General features: G+C 38.6%; 1 protein-coding gene across 3 annotated transcripts in view; it reads right to left on the reverse strand.

Annotated features, from left to right (window-relative positions):
* Nucleotides 1–1,758: 1,758 nt before the first annotated feature.
* The window catches only part of LOC120587448 (NXPE family member 3-like), a 29,089-nt gene continuing 11,521 nt past the window's right edge, over nt 1,759–19,326 (reverse strand). For all 3 annotated transcript variants that reach the window (XM_039844194.1, XM_039844195.1, XM_039844193.1), the window contains 3 exons: nt 14,522–14,601; nt 13,929–14,141; nt 1,759–2,432 (listed from right to left, as the gene is read on the reverse strand). In XM_039844194.1, coding sequence (XP_039700128.1) covers nt 1,900–2,432; nt 13,929–14,141; nt 14,522–14,601 — 826 coding nt within the window. In that variant the 3' untranslated portion in view covers nt 1,759–1,899. The remainder of the gene's footprint in view (nt 2,433–13,928; nt 14,142–14,521; nt 14,602–19,326) is intronic.

The raw sequence follows: 19,326 nt of genomic DNA on the forward strand, positions 1-19,326 counted from the left end.
TACTACACAAAGCCATGACAATAAGACTGGGAGACTTAGGAGCTTTGCTTAGGACATAGAAACAGATGCAGAAAAGCAGCCAAAATGGGAAGACAAAGAAACAAACCATATGAGAGAACAGAACAGAGATCCAGGAATAATGGAGTCAAGCAATCTAACAGATGCAGAGTTCAAAACACTGGTTATAAAGATGCTCAATGAACTTAGGGGAAGAGTAGATGGACTCAGTGAGAACTTTAACAGAGATAAAAAAAAAAACATAAAAATGGAAATGGAAATGATAAAAGGAACCAGTCAGAAATGAAGAACACATTATCTGAGATGAAGAGTATATTAGAGGGAATGAACAGAGTGGATGAAGAAGAGGATCAAGCCACCAATATAGAGGATGGGGAAGCCAAGGTCACCCAATCAGAATGGCAAGCAAAAAGTAGCCAAGAATATAATAATAATTTAAGGAGTATGGGATAAAATTAAGTGTAAAAACATCTGTGTAATAGGGGTACCTTAAGGAGGAGAGGAAGAACAAGAAGTGGAAAAGCTATTTGAAGAAATAATGATAAAAAAACTTTCCTAACTTGGTAAAGGAAATAGATATTCAACTCCAGGAAGCTCAGAGAGTCCAAAAAAAAGATGAACCCAAAGAGGCCCACACCAAGACACATCATAATTAAAGTGTCAAAGGTTAAATACAAAGAGAGAATCTTAAAAGCAGCAAGAGAAAAGCAGTAGTTACCTACAAAAGAATACACATAAGACTGGCAGCTGATTTCCCAAAAGAAACTTTGCAGAACAGAAGGGTTTGGTACAAAATATTCAACATGTTGAAAACCCAGGACCTACAACCAAGAATACTTTACCCAGGAAAGCTATCATTTAGAGATGAAGAGCTTCCCAGACAAAAATAAGCTAAAGGAATTCATCAGCACCAAGCCACTATTACAGAAAATGTTGGCGGGGCTTTTTTAAGAAGAAATAACATGTACCCGAATCATGAATAAAAAATGGTAATAACTATATATCTAGCAATGGCTACCTCAAATAGAAAAGAATTGAGTGCTCTAACCAAAGAATAGGGTAGCTGAATGGATAAGAAAACAAGACCCCTACATATGCTGCCTACAAGAGACTCACTTCAGATGAAAAGACATACACAGACTAAAAGGATGGGGATGTAAAAAGATATTGCTTTGATGGATCTAGAGGGTATTGCGCTGAATAAAATAAGTCAGATAGAGAAAGACAAATACTACGTGATTTCACGTACATGCAGAATCTAAAGAACAAAATAAACAACAATAACAAAAACAGAAACAAACTCACAGATACAGAGCACATTTTGAGGGCTACTAGACAGGAGGAGGGTTGGGGGAATGGTGAAAAAGGGTGAAGGGATTAAGAAATACAAATGGATAGTTACAAAATACTCATTGAGTTATAAAATGCAGCATTAGAAAAATAGTTAACAATATTGTAATAAATATGTAAGGGAGAAGAGGGGTACTAGATTTAATGGTGTGATCACTTGAGCTCTAATCATTATGCTGTACAACTGAAACATATATAATTATTGTATGCCAACTATAATTGGAAAAAAAACTCATTGAATTGTACAATGTAAATATGAGCAACTAATTGTCTATTTTATTTCAATAAAGCTGGAGGGGAAAAAAAGAAGGCATGTAAAATATTATTCTGTTTATCTAAAATTACACACACATATATTTGATGCGTATAGAGAGATGTAGGCAAAGATGGTCCTCAAAACATTAATATTGATTAACCTTAGGTGGTAAGTCTTAGGGCAACCACTGTTCTCTGAGTCATTATTAGTTCAGGGTCCGACGATTGCTGCAGTTCTCTTCAATATTCCTATGGCCCCAGAGTCCGCAGAAGCACTCAGGTCGGACAGATGAAGGAGAGGAGAAAGTCCACCTCATTACGGACAATGAGTTGCCCAGGGTGGATGCTGTCAGGCAGCGCCAGGCTGGAGGTCATTTCCCAGGCATCCACAAAGGCCACGTGGAGGTCAGCAAAGGCAGCTTGGAGGAGCCGGTTCATTTGGAGGGTGAACCAGTCACTGCCATACACAGACTTGTAGCCGGTGTTGGCCAGCTTGATGACCACGAGAGTGCGGGGCTCCCGGGCCAGCAGCGCAGCCACAGCTGCCCGGATCCCTGCCAGTCTTCGCACAAAGATGGACGGAGGGAAGGTGGTGAAGTGAGCGCCCAGCCCCAGCACCACCACGGTTTGGGGGCCCCCGGCCAGGCCCCCCAGCTCCCGGACCACAGAGTGCAGGGAGGCCACTGGTGTGCGGCGGGAGCGCAGGGGCCAGCTGTGGGCCCGCCAGTTCAGCACTATGCCCCGATTTGTCTCCACGGCCATCAGAGGCCCTGTCTGATATGGGACATGTAGATCCACCGGCTTCAGGGCTGTGGGGAGATAGAGAGAGAATGCTTAGGGTTAATAGGACTGTGTTCTATCCTCTTGTACAAATGAAAAATCTAGTTTTCATTTCCTAGGACATAAGCCTTCTGTCTCTAAACCCAAATGTTTCCCCACCTTCCCCAAGTTTTCAAGTTTCCCAAAGATCTAGTATCCATCCAAACTCCTATTCGATTTGCTTTTATTTCTCTAAGGCATTTGACTTCCCTATGCTGAGTTACCTCTTCCAAAAACCTTTCTTTCTTGCTTTCTGTAACACTACATTATCCCGTTTTTTCTATCACTCTGGTCATTCTTTGCTCAGTTGTTTGCTTCACATTTTTCTTGCACTCTGTAAACGAGGCAGTCCCTAAAATTCTATCACTATTATCCACATTTTTTACTGTCTTCTTCCTTTTGAGGAATTCATTCACTTCTACCTCTTCAGTTTTTGTCTAAGAACTGATGGCTTCCTGAGCTTCGACTCTACACTTCCACTTGCCAATCAATATCTTCTCTCAGTCCACCATGGCCTCGAACATTTTGTACATTGCCTCAATAAATGAATCTATCATTTCTGCACAAATCTCTCTATGTCCTGAACTTCCCTCTACTGTCCCATGCCAGCAGCTATTGTTTTGGGAGACTTTCCAATGTTTTATAGTTTTTTTCTTAGCTCTCCAGGGGGAAGCCTTTAATCGTACTTGGTGCCTTTCTGTGTTTTAATCCAAAGTCAAATAATTCACCAGGTCCTATTCATTATTCATTTTTAAGGCTTCCTATGTCCGATTCTTGCATCCAACTTTTAGTTTAAGCTCTTAAGAACTCTTAGCTACATTTATCTAACAATATTTTACATGTAAAAATTGGCACTGTTCTGGGTACTTTTGAATACAACGGTGAAAAACAGACAGACATCCTTGCTCTCATGGAGCTTACTGTCCCTTGGGAGAGAAAGAGACTTCCTGACATAGAAGGGAGGTTAGAAATTTTGAGCAACTAAAAGGAGGTTGGTGCTTCTGGAGCATAATGAGTGCCATGGAATGAGGTTAGAGATGTAGACAAGGCCCGGTCATGTAGTTCCTTATGGATCATGGTAATAATTTTGATTTTTGTCTCAAGAGAAATTAGAGCCCACTGAAGGCGAGTAACATGATCCAATTTACATTTTAAAAAGCTCATGCTTGTTACTGTATGGAAACCTGGGGTAGAGGCAGAAGTACTAAGAAGTGAAATAGGAGCCCAGTTTAAAAAACTTTGTGATAAGCTTAGCAATGGTCAAGGATGGGGAGAAGTAAGAGATAGAGGCAAGAGAGTGGGTTCCACATATATATTTTTTTTCTTTTAGTAGATAATTTTTTTGCCAGATTTATTGAAATATAATTAACAAATAAAAATTGCCTATATTTAAGGTGTACAACAGGATGGTTTAAGATGATTACTACAATTAAACTAATTAACATATTTATTACTTAGAGTTACCTTTTGTGTGTGGGGAGTGAGAACACTTATTAAGATCTACCTTTCTACAAATTTCAAACATACAATACAGAATTATTAACTTCAGTCACCATGCTGTACATTAGATCTCTAGAATTTATTCATCCCGAATAACTGAAACAGATGTATTTTTGATGTAGAGGAGACAGGATTAGATAATTAATTGGATACTAGCATCAAAGAACAGGATATATCAGTGAGTCCCAGGTTCCTGGTTTTAGCAATTGGCAGACAATGGCACTTACTGTGATTTAGGAAGTCTGGATTATATTTTAGTGATTGGGGAAGGGGGATGATGATCCAGAAGTTAGTGCTGTATTGAATTTTTGGATGCTTGAGAGACATCGACATGGAGATATAAAATTGGCAGCTGGAGTTCAGAAGAGAAGTCTGAGCCAGAAAGATAAATTAAATTCACTGTAATTATGTATGGCATCAGAGCCACAGGAATGGGCAAGATCACTTAGGAAGATGACAAGGGGGAAAAGAAGAGTATCCAATAATAACTTCAAAAAACTTTATTATTTAGAGGATGAGTAGAGAAGGAGAAGACTGAGAAGAAAAGACCAGAAAAGTAAGAAGAAATTAAATACAAGTAGTTATAGAATAAAGTCAATAAAATAAAGTATTTATATTTGAATGACTTGGAATTCTCATTTATTCGATTAAGACAAAAATCCAAACTAAACCACATAGGCTGTTGAAGCTATGAGGAAATAGGTACCCTTATTCATTGCCATTGGACATATAAGATGGGGGTTTGGGGCAAGATCAAACAAATCTACTTTGTATTTACTATTTGAAACATACAACTACTCGGAGACTATCCTCTAGGACCACTTGAACAAATACTAAATACCATATGATGAGATTATTCACAGTGGCATTATTCATAATAGCAAAAACTTGAAAAGGACCAGGTGTCCAGAAATAAGGGACATTCATACAATGAGTCTTGTACAGCAGTAAAACAAAACAAAACAAAAAAGTACAAATAAAGAGATAAATCCCAAATATACTAAGTGGGAAAAAAGGAACAGAATATTCTATGCAATATGTCATCATTTGCTAACGGTGCACTGTGAGATTTGGCCCAAAGACCCTGATGAAGACAACTGAAAACAGTCATTTAAAAGCTTTAAAAAATTATCATGAGAAGAGAAGAATAGAACTGGAGATCAAAGAAATAGATTAGGGCTGATTTTAAAGTAGGAGTATATGTGAGTAAAGACAGCAGAGACATGAAACTGCTTTTGCCATTCTCAAGCAGTGGAATGGCATGGGTCAAAGTCCTTTGGCAATCAGTTTCTGCTTTTGGCTGACCTGGGATCATTGACCAATCCATGGAAGTTCACTGAAAAGGCAGATACGTATTTTTTGGCGGTTTTATAGGCTGGCACAGTAGGGGTTGGAACTTAGCATCCACCAAGCAAGAGACTCTAGAGTAACATTCCCTGTACTGGGCTAGAAACTGAAGAACTTCCACTCTGAATGTTGGTGTGTACTGCACTTTCAGGGATTATTTAGATGACTCAAAAACTTCAAACCTTGTTCCTGAAATGTAAGCACTTTCGGATGTCTGCCGGAATAAAAACTCTTATTCAGAATAAGATAACATTGCCTTAGATCTTACATTATTAGCAAAAGCATTTTGTCAAATAAAACATCCAGAAAACAAATATCACAGTACATATGATGAAGCAAAACAAAACAAGCCAAAGGCAAATAGAGACAATAGACAACAGAACAAAGCCTATGGGAACTCCAGATACTGGAATATCAGACACAAATTGTAAAGCAACTGTGCTTATTATGTTCAAGGAAATAAAAGTCTACTTTGAAAATCTCAGCAATGAACCAGAAACTGTAAAAGAGATATCGGAGATCTGAAAAAGAATCATCTAGAAATTATGGAAGTAAAAAATACAGTAAAATTTAGAACCAATGGTTGGGTTTAATAGCAGATTGGACACAACTGAATAGAAAAGTACTGAGTTGATACACAAATTGGAAAGACCCAGAATAAACGAAGAGGGAAAAAGATGAAAAGCACAGAAGAGAGGGGAGATACAGAGATTAAAGTGAAAAAAAATAGAACACAATTTAATTGGCATGCCAGAGAAAAGGAGGAAAGATAAGAGGTAATATTTGAAGAGCTAAGGGCTGAGAATTTCCCAGAAACAATAAAAAAACATAATAAAGGTCACCAATCTACTGTTTCAAAGATTTCAACAAAGCCAAAGTAGAATTTGTTGAAAAATCCATATCTAATCACATTTGACTGAAAATATATAAAAAAATCAAATGAAAAATAAGAGAAGACAAAAATTACCAATACTAGGAATGAAATAGAGGCTATCGCTACATACAACAGACATCAAAAGTATGAAGGAACATTACAAACAACTCTGTACACACAAAGTTGACATCTTAGATGAAATGGACCAACTTATTGAAAAGCACAAACTACGACAACTCACCTAATATGTAATAGATAATTTGTATAGCATTATAACCTTAAGAGAAATGTAAATAACTTAACCAAATGAAATGTGTGTGCCTTATTTGAATCTTAATTCAAACAAATCTAGTAGAAAAAGATATACCAAGCAAAGAGTAACCAAAGAAAGCTGATTTAGACCATAAGGCAACATCATTTCTAGAAATAAGAAAGGTTTCATCAAATGAAAACCACATGAGCCACTACTACACACTCATAAATTTTGCCAGATATTAAAAAATGATAAGCAAGAATGTGGAACGACAAGAACTGCTGGTGAAAGAGTAAACTGGTAAAACCGCTTCTTAAAAATTGGCAGAATCCAAAAAGTCTTAAAGATACATCTACTCTGATCAGCAGAACTACCGCCAGGTGACATCTTATAGAAACACATGCTCCTGTGGACTGTAAAATTACACATACGAGAACATTTATAGTAGCATTTTTCGTGATAGTTCTGTTAACGGTAGAATGTAAAAATATAGTGTGATATAATCATACAATTACATACCATGTAACAGTGAAAATGGATGCACTACAACTACATGAAAGAATATGAATGAATCTTAAATACATAATATTGAGCAAAAGAAACCAGACACTACAGAATTCATAGCATATGTTTTCATTTATGTGAAGCTAAAAATCAGGCAAAATTCACATATATTGTTTAGGAATGCCTAATAAATTGGCAAAACTATCGAGAAAAACGAGGGCATAAATATTATAAAAGTTAGAATAATGAGTACCTCTAGAATAATAAGAGAGAGAAGGAGTATAACTCCAGGGAGACACAGTATCAAGAGGGCTTCTGGAGTGAGGGTTGTGTTCTCTTCTTGTTTTGGGTGGAAGTCATATGGATGATCACTTTATGACGATTTGTTTTATGTGCTTAACTGTTTTATGCACTTTCTCTGTTTTGTAATAATTTATAATAAAATTTTAAATAAAATTATGCACACCCACTGATGTATATACATGCATATATATATATAAACTTAAAGTCTATGATGATGACACCCTGAACATTCCCGATCTCGCCTGATCTCGGAAGCTAAGCAGGGTTAAGCTGGTTAGTACTTGGATGGGAGACACGTAGGAAGACCTGGTGCTGTAGGTGTAAAAAATAAATATAAATAAATAAATAAATAAATAAATAAATAAATAAATAAATATATAAATAAACTTAAATCCTTATATTTATAAAAAGAAAGTATCTGATGGATAAATAAGAAATCAACAAAATAGTTTTCTATAGTTGGAAAGGGAATGGTGTTTGAGGGGCAGGTATAGAAATAAAACTTCTCTTTGCATAATTTTTTATATAGTTTTGACTCATGTACAAACAATACATATTCAAAAATTAAATCTGAAAAGGGAAATTCCTGAAATTGGGAAAATAATGAAAAAAAAAACCAAAAAACCCTAAATATTTATCAAATAGATGACAACCACACAGAGAAAGACTTCAATTTGTGGCTATGTCTCTTAAGACTTTTCAATCTATCAGCTCCCCATCCTCAATCTGATTTTTTTTTTTTTTCCAATTGCAATTATCTGTTAAAGAAACCAGGTTGTTTTCCCAGCCATTTGGTTACATAGGAAAGATAGGATAAAGACTTAACTCTTTCCCTTTACTTATCAGTTTTTAAAATAACAAGTTGGTTGCCTAAAGTTCTCTAACATATTATTATTATAAATCTGTAGATTTAAATATGTCTGTTATATTTCAATTCACTGTAGTTTTTGTCTTTGTTGATGGTCAAATGTCTTTTTTTTCATCCAGTGGAAGCCTCTTTAAGTTGGCTTCTGAATCCTTTTGACACAACCCTGGTTATCTACAAAGGATCTTTAATTTTATTCAGTGCTTTTATTATTATTTGTAATAGTGGTATTGTTCCTTTGAAATTACTTTTTTTAAATATGATAGGATACAGCAAGTAACTGCGTTATATTGTTAGATTCTCAGTGTAAGAGAAATGAAATATAAATATAAATGCAATTAAGAAAATAAAATACTAATTCTAAAATAAATTTGAAATATAAATATGAACTCATGATTTTTACTCTATCATCTATTAATCATATACCAACATCTTCTTCTGTCTCTTGAATGGCCTAGAAACAATGTTATCTCAACAATAATGAGTTCTCACAGTGCCTAGATATTCTTTCTAATTTCCAATAAATTCTTGGAGAATCAACAAATTTCAGGTCTGAGGCAGAATGGTACAAAGTAAACCTGGCATACCTCATGCCAGAAATCAAGGAAGCTTTCTCATTTTGGAGGTATGTCAAAAGGACTCAGGAGCCACTCCAGTAGAGATTGTGAAAATTTGAATATTAGACAAAATCATGAAAGAAAGTAACTAGAGAAAATAATGGTTTTAAAATAAAATATTGTCCAATCACATCAAATCTATAAAAATCCATGTATCTATAATGATACTAAAATAAAAAGAAAGAAATAGTCCTTTGTCGCCATCTTAAACCAGCTCTTTTCTTTGTAAATTGGCAATTAAACATAAAAATAGTTTAACGTTTTCTTGCCTTTCCAGGAGAAGCTTTCTTTCAAATTCGCCTATTATTAGCTCCAGTTAATGAGAGAAAGCATTATTTTTACAAAAGAAGGCTAGCCGATACGTGTAGAAAGAACAATAGAGTTAGAAAACCACCCTTTTATAACACATAAAATGATGGATAATAGGCAATAATTATCAGTTGTGTTAAAATCATTAGAAAAATGGTTAACGAAGATTTCTGGAATTCATACAATGCCAAAATAACACCGCTAGCTTCCTTTCTGGCCCCAAGGGAAAAACTAACTACTGCGGAGGAATCAGTCTTTATCCTTTTATCCAGTGGTCACTCTATCATCACTGACTGTAAATAATCAGATCCTATGCATCCCCTGATATGCTGCAAAGAGAATTTGCAACATTTATGCAAATGCTTGAGTTCAATCTAGCCTTGAACTCTCAATTCCAGTTTATTGGAAATGCGAGAAATAGGGGACAAACTGTATTGTCACCATAAGGAAGCAATCAGAAATATCCAGAAGGCGAAACATTTGACAGGACAATGGGCCTTGACTTTTTCATACAGAAGGGTGAAGAAAAGAAATGATTAGTCTGGATTTAAAGATCAAAGACAAAACAACCAGGTCCTGGAATGGATCTGTGCTTTGAAAAAATAATTGTATAGACTTTTGAAGGGCAATGGAGGACATTTGATTATGAACTAGATATTAGACTTACGGAATTATTATTCATTTTGTTAGTCGTGATAATCTTATTTGAGTTATGTATAAAGTATCCCGTTTTTAAAAGATTTATGCTGGAATATTTGACAGTAGAATGTCACGATGTGTGTAATTGATTCAAATACTTAAGAATATGAAAGTAAGAAGTAACGTGTGTATATGCTGATGGGAATGTGATGGAAATCGTGCTGTTGAGAGGGAAGATTCTTTAGGAGGGAGGGGAAAATTGGTAGAGAGATGTCCTTGAATAGGCAAAAGGGCATGAGACCTAGAGCAGAAGTGGAAGGATCAGTCATAGGTAGGAGTACGGAAAGTTCATTTTCAAAAACAGGTGAGAATACAGAGAACACAGATGTTGGTAGGAGAGGAAATGTGGTGGTGACAGTCTGGAATTTCACTTCTGATTGCTTTGTTTTGTTCAAGAAAATAGGTAAGGTCAACAGCTGAGTTTGAGATGAAGAAGGTTTCAAGAAAGGAGAAGCTGTGAAGCCATCAGCAAGGACAGTGGTTTAGTGGTCCTAGGGCAGTGGCTCTCAAATTTCAGTGCCCGTCAGAATCACCTGGAGGCTTGTTGAAACACAGACTGAGCACCTCCCCAGAATTTCTGATTCAGTAGTTCTGGGATGGGGCCTGAGAAGTTGCATTTCTAACAAGCTCCCAGGTGATGCTGATGCAGCTAGTCTGGGGGCCACATTTTGAAAATCACTGTGCTTTTATACAACTATAGTGCCCCCTAGAGGTTAGTGGTCATGCATTTCAATGAGAACAGTTATGGTGGAATGTTTTTCTCCAGATAAGTTCAGCTGCACAGGAATAGCTGAAAAAGAGGCAGAGAGTTGAATGAACCAGAGATTATGACAAGATCATCACAGATTTAGCTCCTTTTTACCATTCTGGACTTGGTTCAACAGCACCTTCCCTGACCATTTAATCTATCTTCCTCTTCCTCACCATCTTCTACTTAAACAGTATTTTTTTTTTCTCACAGAACTTTTTATTATCTGGGATTGTATCTATATTTGTTGTGTTGTTCGTTTTTGAGTGTTTCCGCTAGAGTTTATGCATAGTAAAAGAGGAATATTGATATTTTTGTTGTTGTTTACTGCTATGTTCCTAAAACCTAGAACAGTACCTGGATGTCATAGGTGCTCAATAAATATTTATTGATAAAAAACAAGAAAGGAAAAAAGGAAGGAAGGGGAAGAGAGAGAGAGAGAGAGGAAAAACAAATTACCACAAAAGAAACTAAATCATGGTATTAGTTTTGACTATAAAGAGAAAAATATTTACATAATTATAAAAATATAAACACAGTTCGTTAAAATTAATATAAATACATTGGTAAGATGAGAAGGGGAGGCTAGTTGCTCACCACCCCATTTCCTTTTCCTGAAGACTATGTTTTTCAAATCCCCTGTTTGGATCATGACTGGGTTATGGTCATTGATCTTGGGCAGTAAAGATGTACGCCGCTTCCATGTCTGGACATAAAACATCCCATACAATTCTCCATTTTCTCTCTCTCTCTCTCTCTCTCTCACCTCATTAGTGTCTTGGGTGCAGAGGATCTAGTAATGGCCTCTGGAAGGCCCTAGGGGACAATGGAGACATAAGATGAAAGAAACGTGGGTTCCAGAGTCACAGCTTTGAGGACAACAGTGTGGAGGCCTGCTCCCAAACACTGGACTTTGGATGAGTTCAGAATAAATTTTTATTGTGTCGAGCCACTGAAATTCTAAGGCTATTTTTATTATGGCAAAAATGTCAAAAATGGATTCATTAGGAATTATTAGTGTATCGGTCAGGGTCCAATCAGAAGAAAGAAATCACACATTAGTCTGAACATGGAAAATTAATATAAGGAATGATCAACTATAATAGAGAAAAGAGAATTCTAAAGAATACTACCATGATGAGGGAGAGAATCTGAATTCTGGAATAATTCTTCAGTTTACTAATTTGCTTTAAAGTGGTATTCATTTTGTTATTTATTCCACCTATAGAGTGTTTTTAAATAAATATTTCCATTTGCAAGATATCTAATCGGTTCTTTGTAATACATAAGAATTCAAAATAACATATACATCAATTAAAATAAAATTGACTCCAGGAGGGATCCGAGCTTCCACTCCAACCTGGAGGCAAAACGGCAGAAAAAGTGAAGAAATGCTAGTTGGCATTGTGCTTGACAGCCCTTAGTGTCAGTAGTGTGAAGTGTGGAGCTGAACTTGCACATTCACCCAGTGGCAACAAGGCCATGGAGTTGGTGCTCTATTTTCACTGGGGTGGCATCAGCAGGGCCCGGAAGGCAGCTATATACACACACCACCTGTACCTTCATGCTACACCTAAACACAGTGTGTGCTAAAAAGAACAAAGGTAAAATAAGACCCAGAGTCTCACAACATAATACCCAAAATGTTCAGTAAACAAGAGAAAATCATTCATCATACCAACAACCACGGCAATCACAAACTTGAATGAGAAAAGACAATCATCAGGTGCCAACACTAAGATTACTCAGATGCTGGAATTATCCGATAAGGATTTTTTAAACAGCCATTACAAAAATTGCTTGAATGAGCCATTATAAACATTATATACCTATTAGTATAGCTAAAATTTAAAAGAATTTAGAACAACTAGAAGTCCTATCCAGTGATGGTAGGAATATAAAATGGTATAGCTAGTTAGGAGAACAGTATGACAGTTTCTTAAAAAGTTAAACAAATATCGACCATATGATCTAGCCATTCTACTTTAAGGTATTTTATTTACTCAAGAGAAATGAAAGCATATACCCTAAAAAGACTTATGTACAAATATTCGTAGTGACTCTATAGCTAAAAATTGGAAACAACCCACATGTCCATTGACAGATGAATGGATAAACAAACAATGGTATAAACAGCAATAAATAGGGAATGAACTATTGCCACATTTAGAAATATAGTTGAATCTCAATATAATTATGTTGAGTGAAAGGAGCCACACACGAAAAAGAATACACATGGCTCCATCTATATATAAGTTTTAGCTAATGCAAACTAAGCTAAAAAGACAGATAGCTGATGTGTGGTGGCCTGGGGAGGGAGATGGGTAAAAGGGAGGGATTAGCAAGGGCCACCAGAAAAGCTTTCTGGGTGGTAGATATGTTAATTATCTTATTTGTAGAGATTGTTTTCCTGATGTTCATATATGTTATAATTTATCATATTGCAGACTTTAAATATGTGCTGTTTATGATTTGTCAGTTACACCTCAATAAACTGTTTAAAATAAAGGGGAACCTCAAATTAAGCCGAGTAATTGAGAGTGACAATATGGCAAATTTCTAAACTTTGCAGGAAGACGGGAATGTATCTGCACTATCCATCTGAGGTTGGGGGTAATATGTGGACTGTCCTCAAAAACATGGCAAGAGAGTGCCACAATTAGCCTATTGCTAATTTTATAGTCAAGTTCACAGAGTGAGCCCATTCCAACAGGCATTCAGGCTAGCTTCCCTGTTCTACCTTCCTACTCCTCAGGTATCTTCAAGACTTATAATAACTTTGTACTAGGCACTGGCTGCATGGACATAATTTTATTTAAAGTAATCACTATAGATGCTAAGTGTTTTTCTTTTCTAAATGGGAGGTTATTAACAAGTCCTGTGATAATTTTGTTTTCTATTAATCTTGACTGTTTAGAAAAATGGTACACATGGAAGATTTGGGATTGGATTAATTTAACTTTGGAAGGGCTGAGAAAATGACACACAATCAGCAGAACTCACTCAGGTTTTAGGTGCTAAGAGAACCACAACTCTACCGGGACACAGCAGCAAGGCAAAGAGACAGGGGGAGGGGAAAGGGGAGGAGAAAGAAATTGAGGTGAGTGGGGGACAAAAGCTTGAACTTTGTCTTTCACATGTTAATTTAACTTAAAGATTAAATCAGGATTTTATTTAGAAATTAAATGGGGGAATGTTTTTGTATTATCAGAAATTATATTATATGAAAGATTTTTTATAATGCTGTCATCTCATAACTTCTGATAAACTAAATTGGAAAGGAAGCTTGGTGGTAATAATTACATCCTCTGAGCTCTGATTCTCTTGCTCACTTGCCCTTGGAAAATTCTCAACGTACTGCCCCAACCTCTCCAACAAAGGAATCTTGTCTCTCAAAGCACCGCCCTGTTCGCCTCTTCCTTCATGAGACTCCAGGTATCCTGCCCTCTCCCCTCACCGCCACTCACAGGGCACAGTGTGCAGCAGATACTCCCACCACTGCCGAAGCGTGGAGTCTCCCATCATGTGGACAATGCGGCCAGCCAGGCAGCCCAGGATGTTATCCACAGTAGAGAAGGAGCGGCTAGAGCAGGACAGCGAGTGCCACACGTCTCGGTGGTAGAAGCCAGAGGGCTTTACAGACGGGAGCCCAGGACGGCATGGGCGTCGTGGGAGCAGAGCTATAAGAAAGGGAAAAATAGAACAGAGCTAACATTTATAAATTACAAAATGCCAGGCACTCTTCTATGCGCTTTACATGCATTATTTCATTTACTCTTTTACAAAAATCCATGAAGTACTAGTCTTATCTCCATTTACAAGTGGAGACACCGAGGCCCTGAATTGTTTAAGCAATTTACCTGTGATCAAGAATAGTGACTGGCAGAGATAACATTTTAAACCAAGAAGTCTGACTTTACAGCCCATATTATTAACCACTATGCTATACTGCCCTGGCAGTGGGGCTGGGGCTAAATTCCCAGTCAAGGAATAAAAGGAATAAAATCCTTCTAAGTCTATTAGCTCACCCCGACCCCCAGTATATGCCAGCCCCACTCACCCAGGCTGCTGTTCTCTAGGGCTCCCATTCTGATCTGGATTGGAGAAATGCCCTGAGGGAGCACCTTGTCTGTCACTTTCCTGGGGAAACACTAAGAGTGAACTTGAGGGAAGATGACCAGGTGAAGGCTGGAGTCCAGTATGAGCATATGATGTTTGATTTGTAATTTCTAATCTGCCTAAATCCAAAAAGAGTTTGAGGTATTTATAATACAATTAGCACATTTATAATTTGAGGCGAATACAATAAAGAGTCAGGGGAGTGGTTCCATAGTGAAGTGGTTAGCACGTCTGCTTTGCACACAGAAGGTCCTGGGTCTGCACCGCAGGTGGAGCCACAGACCATACCCCTGGTGGGCCAGCCTCCTCCTCCCCACCCCCCACTCCCCCATCACGCCACGCTCACCCCCCTTCCCCACCACCCCTCCACATCTCTCCATCATAAGTCCCCCCTCCCCCCCACCTCCCTAGTGCTGTTTCCCTAGTGCACTCTTAGGGGAGAAAACAGGTCCCTGGGTAATGCATGTGATTGTGTGGGAGGGGACGCCCCACCTTCAGAGATCCAGTTCTTAAGGGGAAACAGCAACATCCATGAGTCAGGGGTGGAAGTGGAGGAAGGGGGAATTAGAAAAAAAAAGTCAGGAAAAATGATGAAAGAAAATCTTGTCAAGAACCTGGACCTCTGCGATCAACCCACTCTTTGGTTCTCAGTTTACTAAAAGTCCAGGTAGTAAAAGAACATCGAAACTAGATTGTGTAGTTCTTTCTCCTTCTCTGATAAAGGAGGGTACACAAGCATGCCAGGAAAGACAAACTTTTCCTGGCACTAAATTCTGGAAGGATATGGAACAGAATAATTTTTTGTACATAAAAACTCAGATAATGGGGAACATAACCCCCTCTTCCTTAAGTGTGGCTGTACACAGAGATATCCAAATGACACAGTGTGGAAGGAGAGGGTGCGGGGAGTAGATTTACAGTAGAGAAACCTAACAAACATTTCCCCAGCCAGGTGACTAGGTGAACATCAACATTCATAAATCATGTTGATAGTATGTATCCTTGATATGATGTGATGAAAATGTAAACTTTCTCTGTGATATTCCTCCCTCAAGCCCATAACACCTCTCTAATCATTAAGAAAAACATAAGACAAGTTTCAATAGAGAGGAATACTACGGTATAATTAACCAATACTCCTCAAATTGTCAAGGTCACCAAAAACAGGAAAAGTATGAGAAACTATCTCAGCCAAGAAAAGCCTTAGGAGACATGACAACTAGATGTAATAAGGTATTCTGGATGAGTTCCTGGAACAGAAAAAGGACATTAGGTTAAAACTAAAGAAATCTCAATAAACTACAGACTTTACCTAATAATAATGTATCAATACTGGTTCATGAATTTTAAGAAATATAGCATACTAATATAAGATGTTAATAATAGGAGAAATTGTGGAGAAAAGCGGATGTGAGAACTCTGTACAATCTGCTCAATTTTGTAAATCTAAAACTGTTCTAAACCATAAAGTCTAGTAATAAAAAAAATTCCAATAATTTCACACAATGATATTTAGCTAAAAGAAATGAAAATATTTGCCTACAAAAGTTTTATAACTCGATATTGACATCAGCTTTAATTATAATAGCCAAAACCTGGAAACGACCCAAATGTTCATCAAGAGGTGAATGGATAAACACACTTGGAATATATCCATAATAATGGAACACCATTCATCAATAAAAAGGACCAAAAAAAGAGGAAAATTACTCATCGATGAATCTCAAAAACATTTTACTGAGCAAAAGAAGCCAGATACAAGTTCAAACTATAGGATTCAATTTTTATGCAACTCTAAAAAAGGCAAAACTAATATATACTTTCAGAAAGCAAATCAGCGTTTGCCTGGAGCTAGAGGTAGGTGAGGGAAACTGTAAAGGGACATAAGGAAATCTTTAGAGGTGGTGGAAATGTTCTTTATTTTGAATGTGGTGGCAGTTACACAGGTACACCCATTTATCAAAACTCATTGACCCACACATTTGAAACAAATACATTTCACTGTATGTAGATTATGCACCAACAAAGTAGATTAAAAAAAATTTTTAGCAAAACAAAAAACTGAGACAATAGAACTGTGTGAGCTACTGAGTAAGCTGAAATTAAATAAACAGCTATTAAGAATAAATATTTGTGGCCTGAATGTGTCAACTGCTATCTCTAAAAATTGATGAGCTCCAGTTCCAGTGAGGCTGGAAATGCTATTGGACATTCTTTTTGTGTGTTTCCACCCAGATGTCTCTCCCATTCCTCAAAGCTGAGATTGGATGCTTACCTCATCTTTTGCCCTTCACTTCCCAGGGCAAGGGAGAGAGGGGCAGGGGCAGCACCTCTAAATTTACAGGAACTCTCTCAACATTAACTCCCTAACCAGAAAATAAATCATCCTCTGCACCCATCCTTACTTCCTGCTTACCCCACTCAGGAGAAGAGGTACCCTAATGCTACCTCTTACTGCATCTTTTAGACTGTGCCACTTTTCTTTTTTTTTTGTACCATCCTTAACTACCCTTGAGATTTTTTTTTTCCAGAATATAAACATAATTACATCTGCTCCATTGAATAAATTGTAGCTCTTCCTGTAGCTACAATTTGGTCAGGTTCCTTTCTTCATAGGACAACCTCTTGAAAGATTCATCTGCCGGTCTTATCTGTCGTACTTTCCCACCTCCTATGCACATTTTTAAAGTTACTTTACTGAGTACCCAACAGCTGGCTTTACAGGATCTTAACATTTTCCAAGTTTGAATTAAATCAATCTTTAGATAGAAATAGATCAACAGTTATAATAAAAAATAGCGTTAAGACCAAATGTTGGAGAGGATGCAGAGAAACTGGACCTCTCAGGCATTGCTGGTAGGAATGTAAAATGGTACGGGCACTCTGGAAAATTGTTTGGCAATTTCTTATAAAACATCCACTAACTGCACAACCCAGCAATTGCACACAGGCACTTATTCCAGAGAAATGAAAACTTATGTTCATGTAAAAACCTATGTATGGGATGGCTGAAAGATGGCGGACTAGATAAAAGTAGGGTTTGCCTTCTCCCGGGTCCGCATTGAAATTACAACTAAATTATACAAGAATCAACGTGGAGAATCACCTGAAGTCCAGCTGATCAAAACACATACGTCTGATAACATAAAGGACCACATAAAAGCCAGAACGAGGGGAAAAATTGCGAATCGGGCTGGACCTGCAGCCGCGGGCGGTAGAGGATTACTAGGAGAGAGCGAGGGTGCAGAGGCTACCCTGAAAGAGATGGGGGTCCTGGCCTCATTCAGAGGCTCCCCAGCCCAGGGTCCTAGCCCAGGGAAGAGGAGATTCCAATAACTCCAACCGAAAAAAAACAAAGGAGATTCTGGCTATCTGGGTGAGACAGAAGAAGACAAATCTCTGGACACCTCTTTAAAGGGCTCATGCACAGGCTCTCTGACTTACGGACACTCGCCTGGGACACCGGTGGTGGGTCGGAGGCTCATGCAAGATTTTTATGGATAAAGACTGCATTTCCTGGCACCAGAACGAGGTCTGAACAGGCAGCCACCACTGTGCCTTAGTCAGGCACCCCTATGCACCAGCTTGTCTGGGCAGACCCCTCCCAAATGGCCCAGTAGAAAGTGCTTGCTGGCTTGAGGAGATCAGCCCACTCTACCTAACCTGCAGTTTGCCTGGGGCTTTCTTGCTGGATGGCCACCACACCCTGCACTGATTAGGAGCCAAACATTCACAGCTGGCAGCCAACTCTGTGAGCCTGCATTTCAGAGACAGTTTCAGGCGGATTACTGCTGCCAACACAAACTTGGGTGGATCACAGGGATCTGTGGGACTGCCCCCAGACAGCAGTTTGTCTCCAAGTGATCTGTGACTACTGTGGGAACGTGCAGATGCAGAAATTTCAGAAAACCGAGGCTATTGGCCTGGCGGCCCTTGACTCCCTGAGCTCTTGCCCCATCTGATACACAAAACACCCTCCGCACGTTGATAGGCAGCTGCCCCTGCCCTGGGGAGGTGCATTCAGGCCAGAGGTAGGCAGCAGGGAGCCACAGAGACGCGCTGGCATATAAACCGACACTGCAGTGGCAGGGGGAAATTTACTCCATAGACCCAGAAGACTCCCTGGGTCCCTGCACCACCCACCATGAATATCACCCAGAGATTCTTCCACTTTCAGAGACTTATGGGCAACTGACAGGCAGTGTCAGGCCCTGAGGAGCACTGGTCCCTCTGCTAAACTGCCCTAGGTCAGGGACGAGGGATAACCAGATTGCTGCCTACAGCGTTGCCTCTTCTACTTACCCATAGATCCAGCATAGGCAACAACCGTCTATGGATCGCTTTGTAGCTCCCACCAGGTAGCCCTGAGCAATCAAAAGCAGTGGCTGACCTTGGCCTACTGGGGAGCCCCTCCCAAGGGGCCACAAAACCAATGCATCCGGAGGCTGGCACTAGACCACAATGGAGCAAATCTTGACTAGCTCCATTAGCGGTACACATAAGGGGTGGTTGCAACAAGCACATAAGCCTGCTAGGGCAAATCCGCTCAGCGGGGTTAGCCCCTACACAGCCATTCTTACCCTGTGGGTGCAGCCAATTCCCACAATTAGTCAGCCTTAGCGTTAATCCCATCCACTGATGTGTTAACAACAATAAAGGCTTGGCAACAATAGAAGATCACATACTACCCACACAAAGATCATGTCCAGAGCCCCCAGAATAGGGGATCAAGGAAGAAATCAAATG

The sequence above is a fragment of the Pteropus medius genome, unplaced genomic scaffold (assembly GCF_902729225.1).
Source record: "Pteropus medius unplaced genomic scaffold, Ma_sr-lr_union100, whole genome shotgun sequence".
In the NCBI taxonomy this organism is placed as follows: Eukaryota; Metazoa; Chordata; class Mammalia; order Chiroptera; family Pteropodidae; genus Pteropus; species Pteropus medius.